The sequence below is a fragment of the Glarea lozoyensis genome, assembly GCF_000409485.1.
Source record: "Glarea lozoyensis ATCC 20868 chromosome Unknown GLAREA3, whole genome shotgun sequence".
NCBI classification, from domain to species: Eukaryota; Fungi; Ascomycota; class Leotiomycetes; order Helotiales; family Helotiaceae; genus Glarea; species Glarea lozoyensis.
Genome location: NW_007360998.1, coordinates 2,874,025 through 2,891,095, shown reverse-complemented (window position 1 = coordinate 2,891,095; position 17,071 = coordinate 2,874,025). Strand labels below are relative to the sequence as shown.

At 43.9% G+C, this 17,071-nt stretch overlaps 6 protein-coding genes across 6 annotated transcripts; 3 read left to right on the top strand and 3 right to left on the bottom strand.

Moving 5' to 3' along the window:
- Positions 1-2,174: 2,174 nt before the first annotated feature.
- On the bottom strand, positions 2,175-2,615 carry GLAREA_00939 (uncharacterized protein; the record flags this gene model as incomplete). The annotated part of the gene is made up of 1 exon (XM_008085697.1): positions 2,175-2,615. The coding sequence occupies one exon, from the start codon at positions 2,613-2,615 to the stop codon at positions 2,175-2,177; it is 441 nt and encodes a 146-aa protein (XP_008083888.1).
- A 1,032-nt stretch (positions 2,616-3,647) lies between these two features.
- GLAREA_00938 (Endosomal sorting complex assembly) lies at positions 3,648-4,454 on the top strand (the record flags this gene model as incomplete). Its single annotated transcript, XM_008085696.1, has 3 exons — positions 3,648-3,734; positions 3,785-4,021; positions 4,071-4,454. 3 exons carry the CDS (start codon positions 3,648-3,650, stop codon positions 4,452-4,454), a joined length of 708 nt encoding a protein of 235 aa, XP_008083887.1.
- A 2,190-nt stretch (positions 4,455-6,644) lies between these two features.
- On the bottom strand, positions 6,645-7,889 carry GLAREA_00937 (uncharacterized protein; the record flags this gene model as incomplete). Its single annotated transcript, XM_008085695.1, has 1 exon — positions 6,645-7,889. One exon carries the CDS (start codon positions 7,887-7,889, stop codon positions 6,645-6,647), a length of 1,245 nt encoding a protein of 414 aa, XP_008083886.1.
- A 321-nt stretch (positions 7,890-8,210) lies between these two features.
- Positions 8,211-8,624, bottom strand: GLAREA_00936 (uncharacterized protein; the record flags this gene model as incomplete). Its single annotated transcript, XM_008085694.1, has 1 exon — positions 8,211-8,624. The coding sequence occupies one exon, from the start codon at positions 8,622-8,624 to the stop codon at positions 8,211-8,213; it is 414 nt and encodes a 137-aa protein (XP_008083885.1).
- A 2,614-nt stretch (positions 8,625-11,238) lies between these two features.
- On the top strand, positions 11,239-12,019 carry GLAREA_00935 (uncharacterized protein; the record flags this gene model as incomplete). The annotated part of the gene is made up of 2 exons (XM_008085693.1): positions 11,239-11,288; positions 11,338-12,019. 2 exons carry the CDS (start codon positions 11,239-11,241, stop codon positions 12,017-12,019), a joined length of 732 nt encoding a protein of 243 aa, XP_008083884.1.
- A 2,801-nt stretch (positions 12,020-14,820) lies between these two features.
- GLAREA_00934 (uncharacterized protein) lies at positions 14,821-15,264 on the top strand (the record flags this gene model as incomplete). The annotated part of the gene is made up of 1 exon (XM_008085692.1): positions 14,821-15,264. One exon carries the CDS (start codon positions 14,821-14,823, stop codon positions 15,262-15,264), a length of 444 nt encoding a protein of 147 aa, XP_008083883.1.
- Between the last annotated feature and the right edge of the window lie 1,807 nt (positions 15,265-17,071).

The following is a 17,071-nucleotide window of genomic DNA, read 5'->3' as shown; positions in this document are numbered from 1 at the left end:
TATAGATAGTATAAAATAAAATATATTTAAGATTAGTATTAATTTCTAGAAAAGTAGTAATATATTTTATAATATTTATATAGTTAAAAAGACTAAGATACTAGAACTTATAGATAATATTAATAAGTATTCTAGTACTTTAAGTTTTATAATATTTCTTAAGCTTACTTATAATACTCTTTATAGTAGTTTCTTTATTTAAAAAGGTTAGTATAGCTTTATTAAGTTATATATAAATAGTATAATAAACCTATTTTATACTATTATTATAGAGAATCTTTCTTTTATAAAGCTAAGTATTAGTCTCTTCTAGTATAGTATCTTACTTAAAAAAAGTATTCTTATATTATTTAAAGAACTTAAAGATAATAAGCTATTTCTCTACTTAGTAATTAAAGATATACTAGTTATTTAAGTTAAAAATAAAGATAATATTAATTCTACTAGATTTAATTTAGTCTAAAGAATCTATTTCGACTATAGTAACTATAGATAAATATAAGGTTTAATAAGATCTTTAGCTTTTTAAAAAAGAGAGATTCTAGTAATAAAGTACTCTTCTTTATTAAAAATTTAATAGTTATAAAGATTATTAAGAGAGATATTTTCTTATAAGAGAAGTTTTAGCTTTATATTTAATATTAAGTAATAGTAATATTATTATAGACTAAGTAGTTAGAGTAATTATTATTAGTAAGTAAATTAATCTCTAAAAACTAATAATTATTATCTTATTTATTAGTAATAACTTTTTAAAGTTATCTTATTATAGTCTTTTAAAGATATTAAAAATAAGATAAATTAGATTATTTCTATTAAAAAAAGTATTAATATTATATTTTTTCTATTTAAAATAAAACCTAAGATTTCGATTAAAAAAAGTTTAATTTATAGTTTACTCTTTAAATAAAGTCTATAAAAAAGAGAAAGAGTCTTTTAAAATATTATTTTAAAAAATATAAGTTAATATATTTTAAAAAGATTTATCTCTATAATTAAAGTTAAAGTCTTTATAGCTCTTAGAGAAGAGTTTAAGATTAGTAAATCTATAATCTTAAAGGTTAGTAAGATAAGTAAAAGTAAGAGATTAGTTAAGACTATATACTAATTATTTTATTTTAAAGTTACTTAATATCTCTATAAATAAAGTATTTATAATACTTAGTATCTAGATTATACTAATAAGTTAGTCTAGTATATTTAAGAATACTAATAAGAGATAATTCTTCTAATATAAAATAAATTTACTATCTCTTCTAACTATAGTAATTCTATTTATAGTAAATATAATTATATAAAAGTATTTAAATTTACTTCTATTAAGTAGATAAACTAGACTCTTTTATATTCTTATAGTAATAGTATCTAGTTTTCTTAAATATTTATTTATAAAAAATCTAGAAGTTTTCTCTTATTAAAAGTTTACTTTATAGAGTAATAAATATAGGTTTATTATAGACTATAGTTATAAATAATAGTTTTAATTCTTAGTTCTTATTTTTTAATAGAGTAAGATACTTAATATTAGTATTCTATATTATAAGTAGCTAAAAGTATTAGTAGATTCTATAAGAAGACTAGTTTTAGTAACTTAGCTATCTTTATAGATAGAGTAGTCTAGACTTATAATCTATTAAAAAGATATATAAGTAGAACCTATTAATTATATTACTTAACCTCTTATATAAAGTAGAAGGTTATCTACTATTATATAGACTAATAAGTAGCTAGGAGAATTATCTATATTAGCTGACCTAATAGTCACCTGACCCAATATTCAATAGGCGCAAGGTCGCAATAGACATAGGAAAAGAAGAGAGGTAGCCGAGGTGCACAGCTTCGACGTAGGCTGAACTCTAAACACTGTTTCCAAGGAACGATTTATAAGATGGGTTCTTGTTCACATTCATAAGAAGCGGAAAGCGCTGCTGAATAGGTAGCTTCCTGCGGCGTACTTAGCGGGTCAACTGCCGAGATGGTGAAACGTCTCGCTGCGGCTGCAAGCAGAATAACGAAGTTTTGTCGTAGTTTGTCAATATCTCAACAAGTAATCCAGTCCATAGGACAGCAGATTCTGGGTATCGGTACGAAGCTGCTAGTGCAATGACAGAAGCAAGACAGAAGTGTTGAGAGGTCTAGACTTTCGAAAATCAAGCGAAACGGGGTACTGTAACTTATGCTGTGGGCAAGTCGATGTCGTCGAATTCGGGAACGATCTCGGCAGTACCCCACCTACGGCGATCAAACCCGCTCTCGTTTGGTGGGATTTCCGCAAGGAATTCTGGAATAAGATGACATTCCCGATGGCTGGAATTGCAACGTTGGGGCATGCTCCTGATATCGTCTACGCTGCCACAACAATTAGGTTCGAGGAGGTAGGACGGCTTGGCAGGAAGCCTGAAGGTCAGAATTTGTTCGTGGTCGTGGCCCGAGCCGAGATCAGAGACTACGATATCTAAGTCATCAGTGTGGAACATGACGGGAAGCTTTGCGCTACTGACGAATTCCGATGTTTGCTCATTGCTGTTGACTTGTTGCTGTTGTGTATTTGAAATTGCCGCCCCAAGCGCGTCGATATTATTGTTGTTCCTGTTTGAGCCTGAACCAACAATCATTATCGGACCTTCTGGATGTTGTTCGCCCAGGGTATGAATACGAATGGCCCTGCTGCAGTACACGTCTTTTTGTTGCCCTGGTCTCCTGGGGTAACGTCCAGGATCTGAAGTATATCTCACCGAGCTGCACGGCGTTGCCGGTGTCGAAAATTGTTCGATGATAATCCTTCAAGCAGATCGCTCGGTGGCAGACTTCCAAAGATGGAAAAAACATGGTTCATCTGGCCCTTTGAAGTCCCATTTCTGCGCTCCAAGTCCATGGCATAAGTGCATATAACGCATAGTCGACGAGCATCTCTTGCTTTTCAGATCTTGATGTATCCACTAAGCCCAGTGCGTCCTTGCGGCCTTCTCCCTCGAATCAGCACACACTGCACCCTGAGCTCTATCTGTATGACAACTCCTCCACGAATCATGCTGAATATCCCGTGTGCTTCATGGCGAATAGCGTCAGGAAGTATGGCTTCTGAGGCCGACGGAAGAATATTCGAGAGACATTATTCAAATGCTGATATAACCACATTGGGAAACTGATGGGTGCTTTCCCAAAACGACTGACCCTTCGCCGACCGGGTTCTCGGAGTGAGCGAGAGCATTTCTCAATCCTCTGGAGGAGCGAGTGTGGAGAAGATTTGCCGTGACGGATTGAATCCTTTCTTTTCTTAGATAAACTATGTCAGTACAAATGCGTACAAAGGTTTGAATGATGTCCAGGGTGGTTTGAGTATCTGTCATTATGTTACATAATTGTAGCTTTGTCTGAACTGGACGTATGTGAGGTACCTACATGTACGGAGTAGATATCAGCATCATGCTTCTCGACTAGGTGTATTGCCAGGGCGGTGAGACCTTAGTCTCTGCTTAGTAGGCGGTGAAGCTTGATGGCAGTACTCCCCACTATTATCGATTCTGGACCCCTCCGACTCAATCGCGACCTCTGAATGCAAAGTACTGAGCACTTGAAGTACGAACAGCTGGAACAACAACATAACCGTTGCGATTTTGAGCCTTCCGATTTCGAGCCTTCCGAAAATGTACAATGCAAGACAAGCTTACGCGCCAACGCCGCACAGCTACATACCAAACACCACCCTCTCTGCAACTATAAATTTGGACGAGGTAGGTAACCACAATTGTCATATTGCTCGAGGCTAACGTATGACATGTAGGAGGTCAAACTTACGGGAACGAGAGCTGAAAGGGATCTTCAAGACTCTCTCGCAGAAGTCTTTAGTATCGTTATTACACTCGACGAGATCGAAAAAGCATATCTGAAAGATGCGATTCCGGAAGCCGATTACACCGAAATATGCGACAGGTTACTAAAACAATACCGAGCTATCTTGACGGACGAAGCAGTCGCCCGGGCTTTTGTTGACTTAGAGACATTTAAAGCATCATGGGATGTGAGTAACGGCGCAAAGATTGATTTCATGCCAAATCTGATATTCCTAGATGGAGGTCCCAAGAGCCACGGAACGAATTCGAATTGGGATGCCTAGTACAGTCACTGCACCTTCGCACAACGCGACGGCTACGAACAGTAGCGGAACAAACGGCCCTCTCATCGTGGAAGCTGCACAGGATTTTATCACTTTCCTAGATGCGCTCAAGCTTGGACTTCTAGCCAAGGACCAACTGCACCCTTTGCTCACAGACGTCATTCAAAGCGTGAACAAGGTTACGGACGGAGATTTCGAGCACCGGGGCAAGATTGTGCAGTGGTTGATAACCTTGAATCAAATGAGGGCATCGGAGGAATTGACTGAAGATCAGTCTCGAGAATTGGAGTTGGACATGAATGCCGCATATCAAGGCTTCAAAGCCACTTTGACATGATCACAAAAAGCTTGAAGCGACCAAATCCATTTCTGGACAGATTGGAGGCTATCGACCGAGACCGCAAAAGGCACTCCTCCAAAGGTTTGCTAGGTTCGGGTATATTGTCTCGGGAATTATGGACGTCGAGAAAGGTCAGAATAGAGTGGCATGCCACAGAGGGTGCAGAGATTCGCACGGCGACTTTGTAAGCGGAAATTTGCCCAAGAAGAACATCGAAACTCGGCAACCACGGTGTGCCAACGGCAAATAGCTACCGGTGGCACCCATGGGCCTCTAAATCTTATTAACAAGTGATGAGAAACACCTAGAGCAGCGTCAAGGGTATTTTCTCAAACCTAGGCGCTTGATTAAGAGGCCGACTGCTGATCGCCCCCGGTATGGTCAAGACGAGGATACAACGATTATTTGATGATCATGCTCAAAGATTACTCCGTGTTGCAGAATAGTAGAAGAACAAAGTTTTGAACTTAGCTGTGTGGTTATAGTCTTGCTAATAAGTTGTCAATCAATACATATTAATGTTCAGCTTGATATATACCTAGAAAAGACCACGCAACGACGAATACAACCTCAAATTTGTTTCCATCCATGTTGTGATGTAATCGTACAGATGTTGCACTCGTGTCTTCAGGTATCAATTACAAGAAGGAAGAATATAGTTGCCATGGGTTTGTGGACAATAGACAATCGGGGTTTAATATGATAGATCAAAAAACAGAAGAGTTTCCATGACCATTATTTCGTCTCTGTAGGTTATGAATTCGGACGGTGAAAGGTACAGTCACTGTCGATACAATAGTAGAGGATAGGTAGGAATCCCGAAGACTAAAAAGACGGATATTTGAATAAATAGAGTGGCTGCGAAGTCTACGGCCATTTAAATATCTATCTAATACTTAATATGTGGCGAACGATGTTCATTCCACACGTTGCCTGTAGACAGGCGAAGAGGTCTGGCGAAAGGGTTCTTTTACTAGCTTTACAAAGTACAGTTATGTGACCTTAGCTACCATGACCGAGGGGGAAACGAATGGGTAGAATTCGTTGTGCGCCATAGAAAGTAACATTTATAGCAAAAGGTGGGAGGTCGATCTCAATGTGACATTTCTCCCTTTCAGCAGTCAGGATTGAGAATCTCGGTACCTGCTAGCTTCAGCAGTTGGTGCAAAGTGACAGGTTACTCATATATGCTATAGAACGTAGGGTCCATAGCTGGCAGAAGAAAAAGATGTAGATATTGAATTGAACTTTTGCTGGGGACAATTCATATCGTAAATTTTGTGAAGATTGTGAATGACATTTTCATTTCTCAGGAAGCCTTTGATCTCTCTTGATATCACCCGGACGTAAAGGCCAATATACAAGCATAATGACTTATCCTTTATATCGGTCAAAGGACTTTTGCCCCTCAGATATCCATTCTGGACGATTCTGTTCCCAGGAAAACACGGATCGTGCTCATTTTGTTTACAAACGCTGATCTCAATCTTCACCATCAATTCAGCCTAGAATCATAAAGCTAGTGTCTATATCAACTGGGGTGTTGGATAGATCTGTTTTATCCAGAATTGCTGCTCAAATCCGTCTACTCTCAGGTCACTAAACAAGTTACTTGCCACGAACTACTGGAACATCTTACATGAAAAAGATTTCGATTGTATTACAGGCTGGTAAGCGTGTGGGAGGTAGATGTTAGATAAAAATTTGTTGGGTTGCCGTGCTTTTGTAGTAACGAGATATTAGATTTGTTTACCAGTTGATTAATGGAGTTTGGCTGTTAGTGAGAAGTGCAATACGATGTAGTGTTTTGAGCAAAACTGAACCGGGCGTTTAGATACACAAACTCTTTCTTCAATAAGTAGATAGTTTTATATTGGTTGTTATTTAAAGCTCAGACGTGTAGTGCTTGTAATCATGCAAAAAGCGTATGGTGCAGAAAGCCGGCGACTTTTAAGTCATGTTTCAAAATTATTATTTTGCTACGTCTGTTAGAAATTTTCTGCTCTAATCCCAAGGACATTCTGCCCAGGATATATATGTACCTAACAAAGCGGGATGTCATTGAAAAGGGAAGAGCTATATAAATTAGAACAGTCTTGTTTGAAGTGATAATATTATGTAATTCAGAGGTGTAGAACCAGGACACCTAAAGTCATCCAGCGTGTCCATTATGAAGACGGGATCATTTCAGACTAAGAATGTCCAAAAACTAGGATACACAAACTCATCCTCAAAAATCCGTCTAACCTGCTCCAATACAAACTTCTCAACCTTCCCCACATTCTTCAAGACCTGCTTCCCATTTTCCTGCTGGCCAATCTCGCTTTCCACCTTAATCTCATGAATAAGTCCGCCTAATTTCATATCATGTCGATGTTCCGACTCATCTTCTTCTGCTCCAACAGCTGTACAAGCATCCTCGGGGGACAGAAAACAGAAATGTGCTTTCTTGCGAATGTAAGCAAGGACAGCGACTCCGTCGAATGAGAGACCGGTGATGTTGAGCTTGACGGGTATACCGACGAAACTCGGCATGGGATAGTCTAGTAAGATTTCTGTGGTCAGAGATAGTCTGACGTCGCCTGAGTAGCGTACACGAAATACGGTCTGGAGATCTTCGACTCTGGGTTCTCGAAATCTTCGAGGGGGTGAGCCCGGTTCCTCATCGACTATCTCATCCGCTGGACCGTCCCGAGTTTGTGGTCGAGTCGTAGAAGTTGACGGAGCGAGGGTGGAGACACTCGCCCTTTCTCGAAGGAGTTGTTGGGCTGATGCATCTGCCGTGGGAGGAGGTGATAACGAGCTTCCACTTGCGGTATGGCGATGACCTTTGGATTTCATAGCGGACGGTAAGCCCGAATAATCTGGCCAGCCGTACGGAAGATGAGCTCCCGCGACAGCCGCGAGTGGTGTTTGTGTCCCAGACAATCCAGTGGCAAGTTGGGAATGGAAATAACTCAGATTCGAGGTACCTCCAGGGATCCCAGGCGTACTAACACCCAGGAAAGGACTTCCAACATCACCTGGTACTTGTCCCGTCCTCATTCCCGATAGTCGAGTGTCTATATAGGGCGGCAGAGGCGCGATATGCGTTGCAATATTTGCTCTTTCATCCCGATCTAACCGCCGTCTCTCCCGTAGTGTGGCAAGTTGCTCGGTTTTTGACTCCCATGCTACATCTTCCTCATCCTGTGACTCCTCATCATCATCCTCAGTCTCTTCGTAGAAATCTGGTAACGGATCACAAATGTCCTTGATTTCTATGTCGGGCCCGGTAGACCCAAATTCAAATGTGTGAACTTTTACACCCTTAATAAAACGTGGTAGTGTGATGGTTTGGAACTTGTCGTGTACAAAGTCTCGAATCCTCTCGGCAAGTTCAATTCCGTCAGGACCAGTGGTCAAGGTCTCCCAATTTAGATCAATAGACATCACAGTCAGCCGCCGAGGCTACCGAAGCAAGTGAGGCAACCGAGTTGGCGGTTCACCTATTACACCACATGAATAATGGTCGCAGACCGTTCCTTAGGAATTGTAAAAGGTAATGGAAGCGCGTTGTCCGCTCTCGAGAGCCTTAGTCCAGATATAGCCTCACTTAACCGGGCGCTTAGATATCAAATATATTGCTTTGTTGTCGACTCCACATTTGATGCAAGTAGATTAGAGATGGTGGTTGATGGAGGAGTTCGAGAAGCGTGCGAATCCTCGGCAAAAGCACCACATGCGGGGTGGTCCGAGCGTCGATTCCAACAACTACCTTCGACTTTGTTTGTAGTCGCGGCACCACGATGATTTCCCAACATCCTGCAATCCTGGGAAAACAATCGCCAACAAGGCCACTTGCAGTCTTAATGTGTCATTCCCTTCGAACTGCTGGCCATAGCTCGCAAGGAATACAAATTTGGAAGCGCGAGCCGAGAAATCTGGCAGATGATCCTCATCCTCCTGTGAGGCTGTCCACGGCGTGTTACTGACAGTTCGGGTTGCATAAGTTGGTAAAACCTTAAGGCCATGAAAGTCGATGTCTGGCACTGAGACCAGTCTGCTGCCTCTTTCTGCCTTTATCAATAGCGTCATCAGCGGAGTTACTTTTCCGAATTTAAATGGGTTCACCAGTTTGTCGTTAATCTGACGGGACACCTCATTACGGGAGAATAGCAATGCCATTCCGAACGCTATGTTTAAAAAGTTCATTTGAACGAATGAAAGATATTGTCTCTATTGTAAAGACCAAATACATAGATCACGGAAGAGGTGTTAGAAAGTCTGTTTATGAAAGCGTTATGTTTAGATAGTGTCCCGTCAGTCTTGCAATGCACTGGTGATTCCAGTTCATAAACCTTCCAGTTCATAAACCTTATTGCTTGCACTATACATACTGTCTTCTTTGAGAGCCAGATCAACGTCCATGTGTTTGATCATGTATTGTCTCGGGTTCAAGGATTCCTGCACCTTCAACAACCATCTGAATTGAAAGACTGGTGACCAGTGTAATTGCTGATGGTGCAAGACGTTTCCCTGGCATCACAAGGGATACGATATAAGCTTGCTATGATACTATCTGAACCAACGGTAAGCCGCCTGTTAAAGTTCTGCTTTTGTTGGATTTATTTGACATCATGTGTTCCGTCTTTGAAAACTCAAATCACTAATGAGGCTGCTCCTACCACACTACTAACAAGATATGTGCTAACTTCCAGAGTCGATGGACTGGGGTATTGGGGCTTTTTGGCTCTACTAGTTTATACGTTTAAGATCATCCACATATAAGTTGCGGTAGTTCCTCTGTCCATACAACAGCGTCACTTCAACCAACAAACCCTTGTTTAAGCCACAGACCAGGAACAGTCCGCCATGCAGATGTCTGAGACACAACTGCCATCTGCAGAATAGAGGGTTCTCGCATTTTACTTGAGAGGGTGTGCGCTAATGTTGTTGGCATCACAATCCCTTGACCTACCAGATTTTAGCCGCAAGGCGGCTGAGACTGTGGATGGCCCGCCATGTCGGATATGCCTAGGCGTCTAGGGCGTGCGGTTCCACAGCAGCAGTGGTACTACCAGGGACGATTCTGAGGTATGCAGCTGTCACGCAACATTTACCGAAGAACTTTAGCCAGACCACCAAAAGCGATATTGTTGTGAAAGGTTTGCTCAGAACTGGGACAGAAGCTCGTCGAAATCCAGTACTGTACTAGCTTTCATTTTCCACACCAGATAATGACAGTCATAGATAGAGATCCAAATAATGTTCAAAAGACGGTCTTTCATTTAAGTTTGATTGTAAGACAAGCCAACATCCTTCATCGTTTGATGCAAGCACTCGATAAAGGGTGAAGAAAGCTTGGCCTGCAACAACTTCTTCCATTTCATACATATCTTACTAGTATAGACGCCGAAGAGGTCATCCGCAAATACACAAATGGAAGAACCAGAAAAGACTTGGTATCCAGCAAGCCTGACAAAAAACCTCCCAAGCTACATCCCTCGCACATGTCGGAAGAAAACTCCAATTAAACTTCCAGTTCTCCGAATTATAGGTTCCTAGACATTGTCAGACTACAGAGCATAAAAGAACATGCCTACACTTACTCGTTATTGTGTATGAACATCACAGGCTTGTGCCCTGTTATCAACAATTACTTTCTTGATGCATGGACCGCCGGCCCTTTCTGTGGCGGAGGGAACCCATTCGCCTAGCACTAAGCATCCACACAATGTGTATTTGATGTCGTAACGGGTACACATCTTGAGTCTAGTGTTAAATATTTCTCAACCGCTTTCTTGTCCCTGTTCTGAAGGATTATCATAAGCGGATTGATCCTTTATTTGCGGTGATCAACGCTAGGAATTTAGACTTACCTAGATTGGTTGATAGACGTCTCTAGTGGCACTTTTTGGTACTTGAAGGTACTCAATGTGAAGTGATAACGATAAGTGTTGATTGAAGTTGAGTACAATGTACTTTTGAGGTTCGACTTAAAATTTCGAAAAGACGAAAGATGATGAAAATTGAAGGTGCGAGGTTCAAACCTCAACAGCAACGGGAGCTTGTTTTATACTTCTTCTACCATACCGAGTATACGGTTCAGTCCTCTCTAGTTAGATTGAGCAGTCGTTGCTCGCCATTCGGACAACAAGGTAATATTCCAGACGTAGTGTGCCTGCCTGCTCCAATCCGGATGCTGCCGTTGGTCGTCGACTGTTCCGCGGGAGAAGGGCTGAGCTGTTGAATCTAAGTCTCAGCCATTCAAGACTCATCGGACAAATTCTAGTCGTCTTTTCCAACAACCAACGCCAACAAGTCCAACAGCTACCCGCGTCAGTATGTGGGAAGGTGAGTAGGATGAAAGAAAGGATCGATGAGTAGGGATATACGAAATATCGGTAGGGAAGGCACAGTCTTAGTCTGCTCGATATTATGCTGGCAAGGTTTTCTTCTCGCTTGCGAAAATGTCAGAATCTCACATGGGCGCCGGGCAGCATCAGCCAGATTGGCTCGAGTGGTAGTTGATGTGGGGCGTCATGGACTGAGCACTTAGTCCAAAGTAACCACGAAGGCGGCGAGCATAAATGAGATGTGATCCACTGCGCCCATCGACTCATCAAGAGAGCCAGCAGGCGCTGTCAAAGCAGTGTAATTCCCACTTAGGATTAGCTGGTCTGCTCATGCCGTAGTGATTGTACACTACTGTACCTTTCGTACTGAGCGGAACAAACGTACGAGTGCCGGACTGAGGGGCAACCTACAGGCGGGAGCCATGCCGAGTGTGAAATTGCCAATGGCTGCCGGTCAGGTGCGAGCTGCCGACGTTGCCCTGCCCCCAGACTCGTACGGACGTGGAGTTTCGATTATATTTGATGGTTGCTGAGAGGGCCAGAGGATTCCTGGGAGGCCGCGGAAAGCAGAGGGGAGACTGGCAACGGCGTCCGGCGCAAAGGAGGAAGCACACAGGCGACGAATTGAAGGCATTCTCAGCTCAGACGCAGCCATTTGGACACTTGAGCGAGAAGGGAAGTTTACGCAGCGAAGCCGATGGGGTCCCCCTGCGGACGGACGTCGTGTGGGCGCACGCTTGGCCTGGCGTTGTGTGCAAAGGAGTGCAGGTGGTGAAGGGTGGTGGAGGTGCGAGGTGCGGTGCGTGGAGGTCGTGGTCGTGCGAAATACCGTTAGACTCGCTTGGATTGGTTAGCGTCTTGGCACTGCTGCTCCCGTTTGGCTCTGGCGCTCGAGGACGTTGCTTCGATCATTTCTTCCAGACCTTCTTCTGTTTCACAGCCGTTGTTCTCGTGCTCCCATCCACAACACCACCCCTTACGCATGTACACACACATCACCACGCAGCACCTTCAGAGAAGACACCTGGGCACGAACGGCCAATCTACAACTGGACCTGCGCCGCAGCCGTACAAAGCCGGGGGTTGACGCGTCCGTGCCAAATGGCGACTGCATCCGATCGAAGACCAATCATGGCAGCAACTCGGATTGGCTCCGCGGCCCAAACCAGACCTCCATATCCTAATCGTTTAACATGGGAAGGGTGCCACGCCGGCCGAATTTAATCTCAGCAACGGTCGACTCGCTCTACGATTAGAGGTGGAAGCGCAGGCGCGATGATCGCCGAGGGAGGTTGCTCGCGGTGTGACTGGCGCGCGTTCCACGGCAAAACACCATCGGACAGTAACCTTAGGTTAGTACGGGATTCATATCTGGTCATCGCTTACGAGCCGTTACACCCCTTCGAATCGCTCTTCTGAGGCTGTATTTTATAAAGATGTCACCGCACTGGCGGGCTTCGCAAAGAGCTCGTTCTTCAACCCCCACTTAAGCTATCATTAGCTTCAATCAGATGTCGTGCAGCTGCCTGTCAGGCAGTGTCAGCACAAACCAACGACGGCGGTCACTACCGCGTCCCGTGCTACCTCGTCCCGCCGCCTGTCAGAAATCAGAACGACATCAAGACATCACCGCATCCTTGAATATCTCCAATCTTATAAACTCGTACCACCTTCACCAATGCCAGTGCCCGCCCAGCCACTCGTCCTTGAGAACACCAACAAACTTTCAGCAATAAGCCAGTTGTGCTCCAATATGCTGTTCGCCTCTACCTCTCGGCGAAGGGAGGAGAATCTCGATGATCCCAAATAACGATGGCGCATCATTACTGGCGTGCCTTCTTAAATGAGCAGCAGCGGAAGATCTCCCCCGCCATGCAGTTTCGCGGCGACAGAGTTTCCCTTCTTCAGAGCTGCTGCAAGAAAACAGGCGCACGATTCCATTGCTGGAGGCTAGGAGCTTGATTCCTGCAACGGCGGCCGTGGGGCGCATACGCATACTATTTTCAAGATAAGGTGGATATTTAGTCTACCATTGATGCTAGAGTGCAACACTCAGCACAAACGGGAATCTTCAGCGAGCATTCGAAATGGGAGGCTCGGGCACCCAAGGAGAGTCCGGTCAGTTTCTTGCTAGACTCATGTACACATCTTGATGTCTTTTGATTGGTCAAAAATTTCCCATTATCAAAGTCGAAAAAGAACACGACATAACATCTGCAGCCTTCCTATTTGATCATGATAAGCTCTCAAATCGGGCAATCGCCTGTGATGCTATCCAAACTCAAACAGGTCGCTATTTATCGACGCCTTGGACGGGGTGCTTAATGAACCTGATTGCGCATCTGACATATCCAATATTTATGAGATGTAGCGTTAAAATACAACAAGTACGGCGCAAATTCATCGAAAACACAAAACAACTGTTTCAAAGGCCGCTGTATAGCTAGTTCATGGTTCATAGTCTGATTGATAAATTGCTCCTGGCCCAACTGACTTGTGCGGCCGGCATTTGTCTTTATTGTTGAACTGCTTTTGCAAACCCTACAAATTACATGGATGACAACATAACATTTAATGGATCAGGCAAGACTGGTTATCTGGAAGTCTGTTCCTTCCTCAAGCCTTTGTCGGCTCGAGATATGCCCGGAATACAATGAACATGTTCGAATACGATCTCAGAACGACTCATCGCTCTTCCGGTCACACAAGTATGACTGCTTACATCAATTAGCAAGTCAAAAGATTTGCCGTTGCCGTGCTGCCGTGTAGCACACGTATATGTCCGAACCCGGTCAACCCGCCTCTATCAACCTTTTCTGTGTACGGTCAAACGGGTACGGACGGGCCCGCAGTATTACTGCGCCAAAGCGCAAGATGATATATTACAGAACCAAGTGCTGTCACTCTCAAACCTCAATTCAGTTGTTGGAGAACTTGCGATTACGATTGAAAAAGCCGAGAGCTGAGTGGTTCAATTTTGCCCTGGTGGTCATGAGACTGCGATCTAATGCGGTCCAAAAACGCACGATCCCTATGCATCTCTGGCAGGGATACTACGCCATCAGCGATACCCGGCCCCCAATCTGTTAACGTGGAAGTATGGATAACTGCTTCGTAATCTTTTACGACCTTATTCGGTGTGAACCTATTCGGTGTCACTTGTGCTTTGCCAAAAACAAGTTAATTTAAGCGTTTAAGGTCGGAGAAGAGTCAGAGATAGACTTTATTTCGCGATCAAGCAACATATCGGAACTGCCCACCAAATTTTCCTCCAGCCGAATTCGAGAGCATATCTAATTGGCATGCAAATTCAGGCTTATAGACCCCGAACGGTTTAAAACTGACGAGGATTAGAAACGCAGCCAACATCCGGTCTTTCCATCCATTGATATCCAGCTGTCTTTCTTGCTAGGCATGATTCTAGCCAATCAGCTTGCCTGTGAGTCTACGGATGCTGGTACTTACAGGTTCCTGGACGATCAGAGTTGGTGTAGCTCCATTTTCATCATTACATCAGTCTCGCTCCGCATAGAAGTGGTACGAGTTGACGCTCTGTGGCATATCATCAACACGTTTGGATTATAAACTTAGGAATGTTCGCGTCTGCTTGCGAATGCATTGCATATTAGAGTCATTCCACCTATCAAAAGCCCACGTGGAGTCTTATAGCCATCATCTTGCGAAGAGGCGAGTTGCCTCTTCACTGCTATATCTACCGATTAGTGTTACAGTAAACAGTCATCTTAAAAGGGGGCTGTTCCTCTTACGTCGTCTACGCTTTTGAATTCTCCTTCTTTCCAATCATAGCTTTCTTGCAACACCGATTATCAACTGCCTAGCAAGGGGCAGCAACACACACTGAATTACTGAAGGCCTTTCCTGGGACCTCATTTCTCTTTGCTCTGTCCAGAGGCAGCCTTCACGCAAGCCACCAACAGAGCTCGCTCGAAATCAACGACACTGGACTAGAGACATCACTTCTCTTTTTGGAGCTCGACCAAATTTAACTCTCCAAAACATCCAATATGGCCGCATCAGCACTCATCTCAAATCAATCTCGCAAAGAATTGCCAGCTGTGGAAGCCCCAAATACGACTGTATACCCTTCTACTCCCCGTATCGCTGGGGTTGAACGTCTCGGATTCGCCGTCGACCTACCAAACAAGTTTCTCTCCCTCACTCCTAGTACAGGCGCCTCATACCTAGAGCGTCGCCAGCCCTCCCCGGGTGTCGAAGCATCCAACATGCTCCTTGGAATTCGGAAGGCTGGTGGTCCGGCGAGTATCACGAACCCCAAGGCTACAGGTCATGACGTTCTCGGGGCGAGTCGAAGTAGCAGTATGAGCAGTGAGGCAAGTGCCGACACTTCTCGCAGCCAGAGCAAGTGGTTCTTACGGCTGGACCCGGTTCACGACGGGGAGCACCTAGACAAGAACGGTGATTGGAGTGAGGAGGTCATCATTTGTTAAATGCAATCGAGATTTGCTGGGTCTTTCTATCTAGTGCAGGGTGGCTCACTCATGACCATCCATGCCGATCTTAGATTGGAGTACATTTTAGACTGTCTTACCTACTTTGATCTTACCGGAGCCCCTTGGCTTTCGGAACAGTTCATCCTGCTATCATGTCTTTCTTTTTCAAAATTTTCAACTCTAGCGTATGCGATTACTACCCTATAAGCACGAAGATCTACTTGTTCAAGGTGCCAGTTCTATATTTTACATTCAAGCTATCAGCTTCGCGATTCCATCACTTCCTGGTTTAATATTATCACATTGCGCGTCTAATTACATTTGTAGTCTTCACTACCCTTGTATTGAGATTAATGGCTCAAGGCGCGCTGCAGAAATATGTCAAGCGTGAAGTTCTGAGAAACAAGCCCTAATTTGAATTTGTTGGTGGAGTTGCTCGAAACTTTTTGTCATTGACTACTCGGTAAAGTGAGCCTCCCTTAATACAGACCGAGTTCAGGTTTTCAATACAGTAGGAGCCTATAAACCAAGATCAAGTGACTGGAAACAATAGCTTTCAAAATAATTTAGTGAACGAACTGGGAAGTGTTTTGGCTCCGGTGACAAATGTGGCATCTTAAGGCGAATGGGTGAAAAACTTGAGACCCCCGCATTTATTAAGCTGGATTCCAACAAGATTACTACATGTCACCGTTTTAAACTCATTCAATGAGCCAATGACATGAATTGCGTTACAAACCTTCGTTGTAGCCTTGCTTGGTCGTTTGGTCTGCGGCCTCAGTGTGGCGCAGTAACCCAAACCCTCGATACTTTCTTTGCACTCTCAGCCTTATTTTCTGCTACTCGCAGTCCTGATCTTCCCAGAAGCTACAATATGGGTTCTCATCTGCAATGGTCAATTCATGATGTATAGGGCCCCCTTCTGTTATTCGCTTAACTCGTTTGAGGCCGCCGAATGGCCTCATTGCTGGTCGATCTTGTGGTGCACGGAACTTGGCATAGCATAACGCAAAATGTCTAGGCGGAACATCCTCTGCAAAAAGTCCACTCGGCGAGCCTCGAAAGGACTGAACACGAAAGGCAGCCGCCTAAAAAAACACAATTGTGGATCGCTCACACCCATGTGGAAAAAGAAACGTCAAACAAGTTTTGATTTGCGCTCAATCTTGTCTACTCTCGCAGATCATCCTGGGCTACTCTAGCTATCACACAGCCGCCAGGTTTCAAGAAAGAGCAGTTAATCTTGCCACATGTTGGATAAATGCAACAAATGGGTATTCCGAAACGAGAGTTCTGATGTGAATGACGACCACTCAGCAGCTGGCTTGTTCGCGTCTCTCAGTCGCGGGATATAGAATCTTGCTAGGTAGGTAAGTATTCTTGTTGGACCGCCACTACCTATACACTCCACCGGATTGAAGATAGGTTACACCCGCTGGCAAGAATTAATCTCAACTGTACGTTTACAGGCCAGAACATGGGCAAGTAGCAGCTTCTGCAGTTGGACTGAAAGAGATCAGTTCACTGGCTAGCTCCCTTGGTCTCTCTTGTTTGGCTGCACAATCATGGCGACTTCCGGGCCAGTGGGCCCGAATCAACAGCAACTAGCAAGCGCTTAACATGTGGATATAGTGGGATGATCGAATGTCACTTCACTGTAGGATTGGAATACACAGCTGCTTATTCTCTGAAGTGCATATCTGTACGCCGAGTAAGAAGTTTTTCCGAAGCATTCCAACAAAAGTCTCAGGGACGAGCCACCAAGGTTAAATGCTTACGTCCGCTGATCGAGATCAGAACGGAG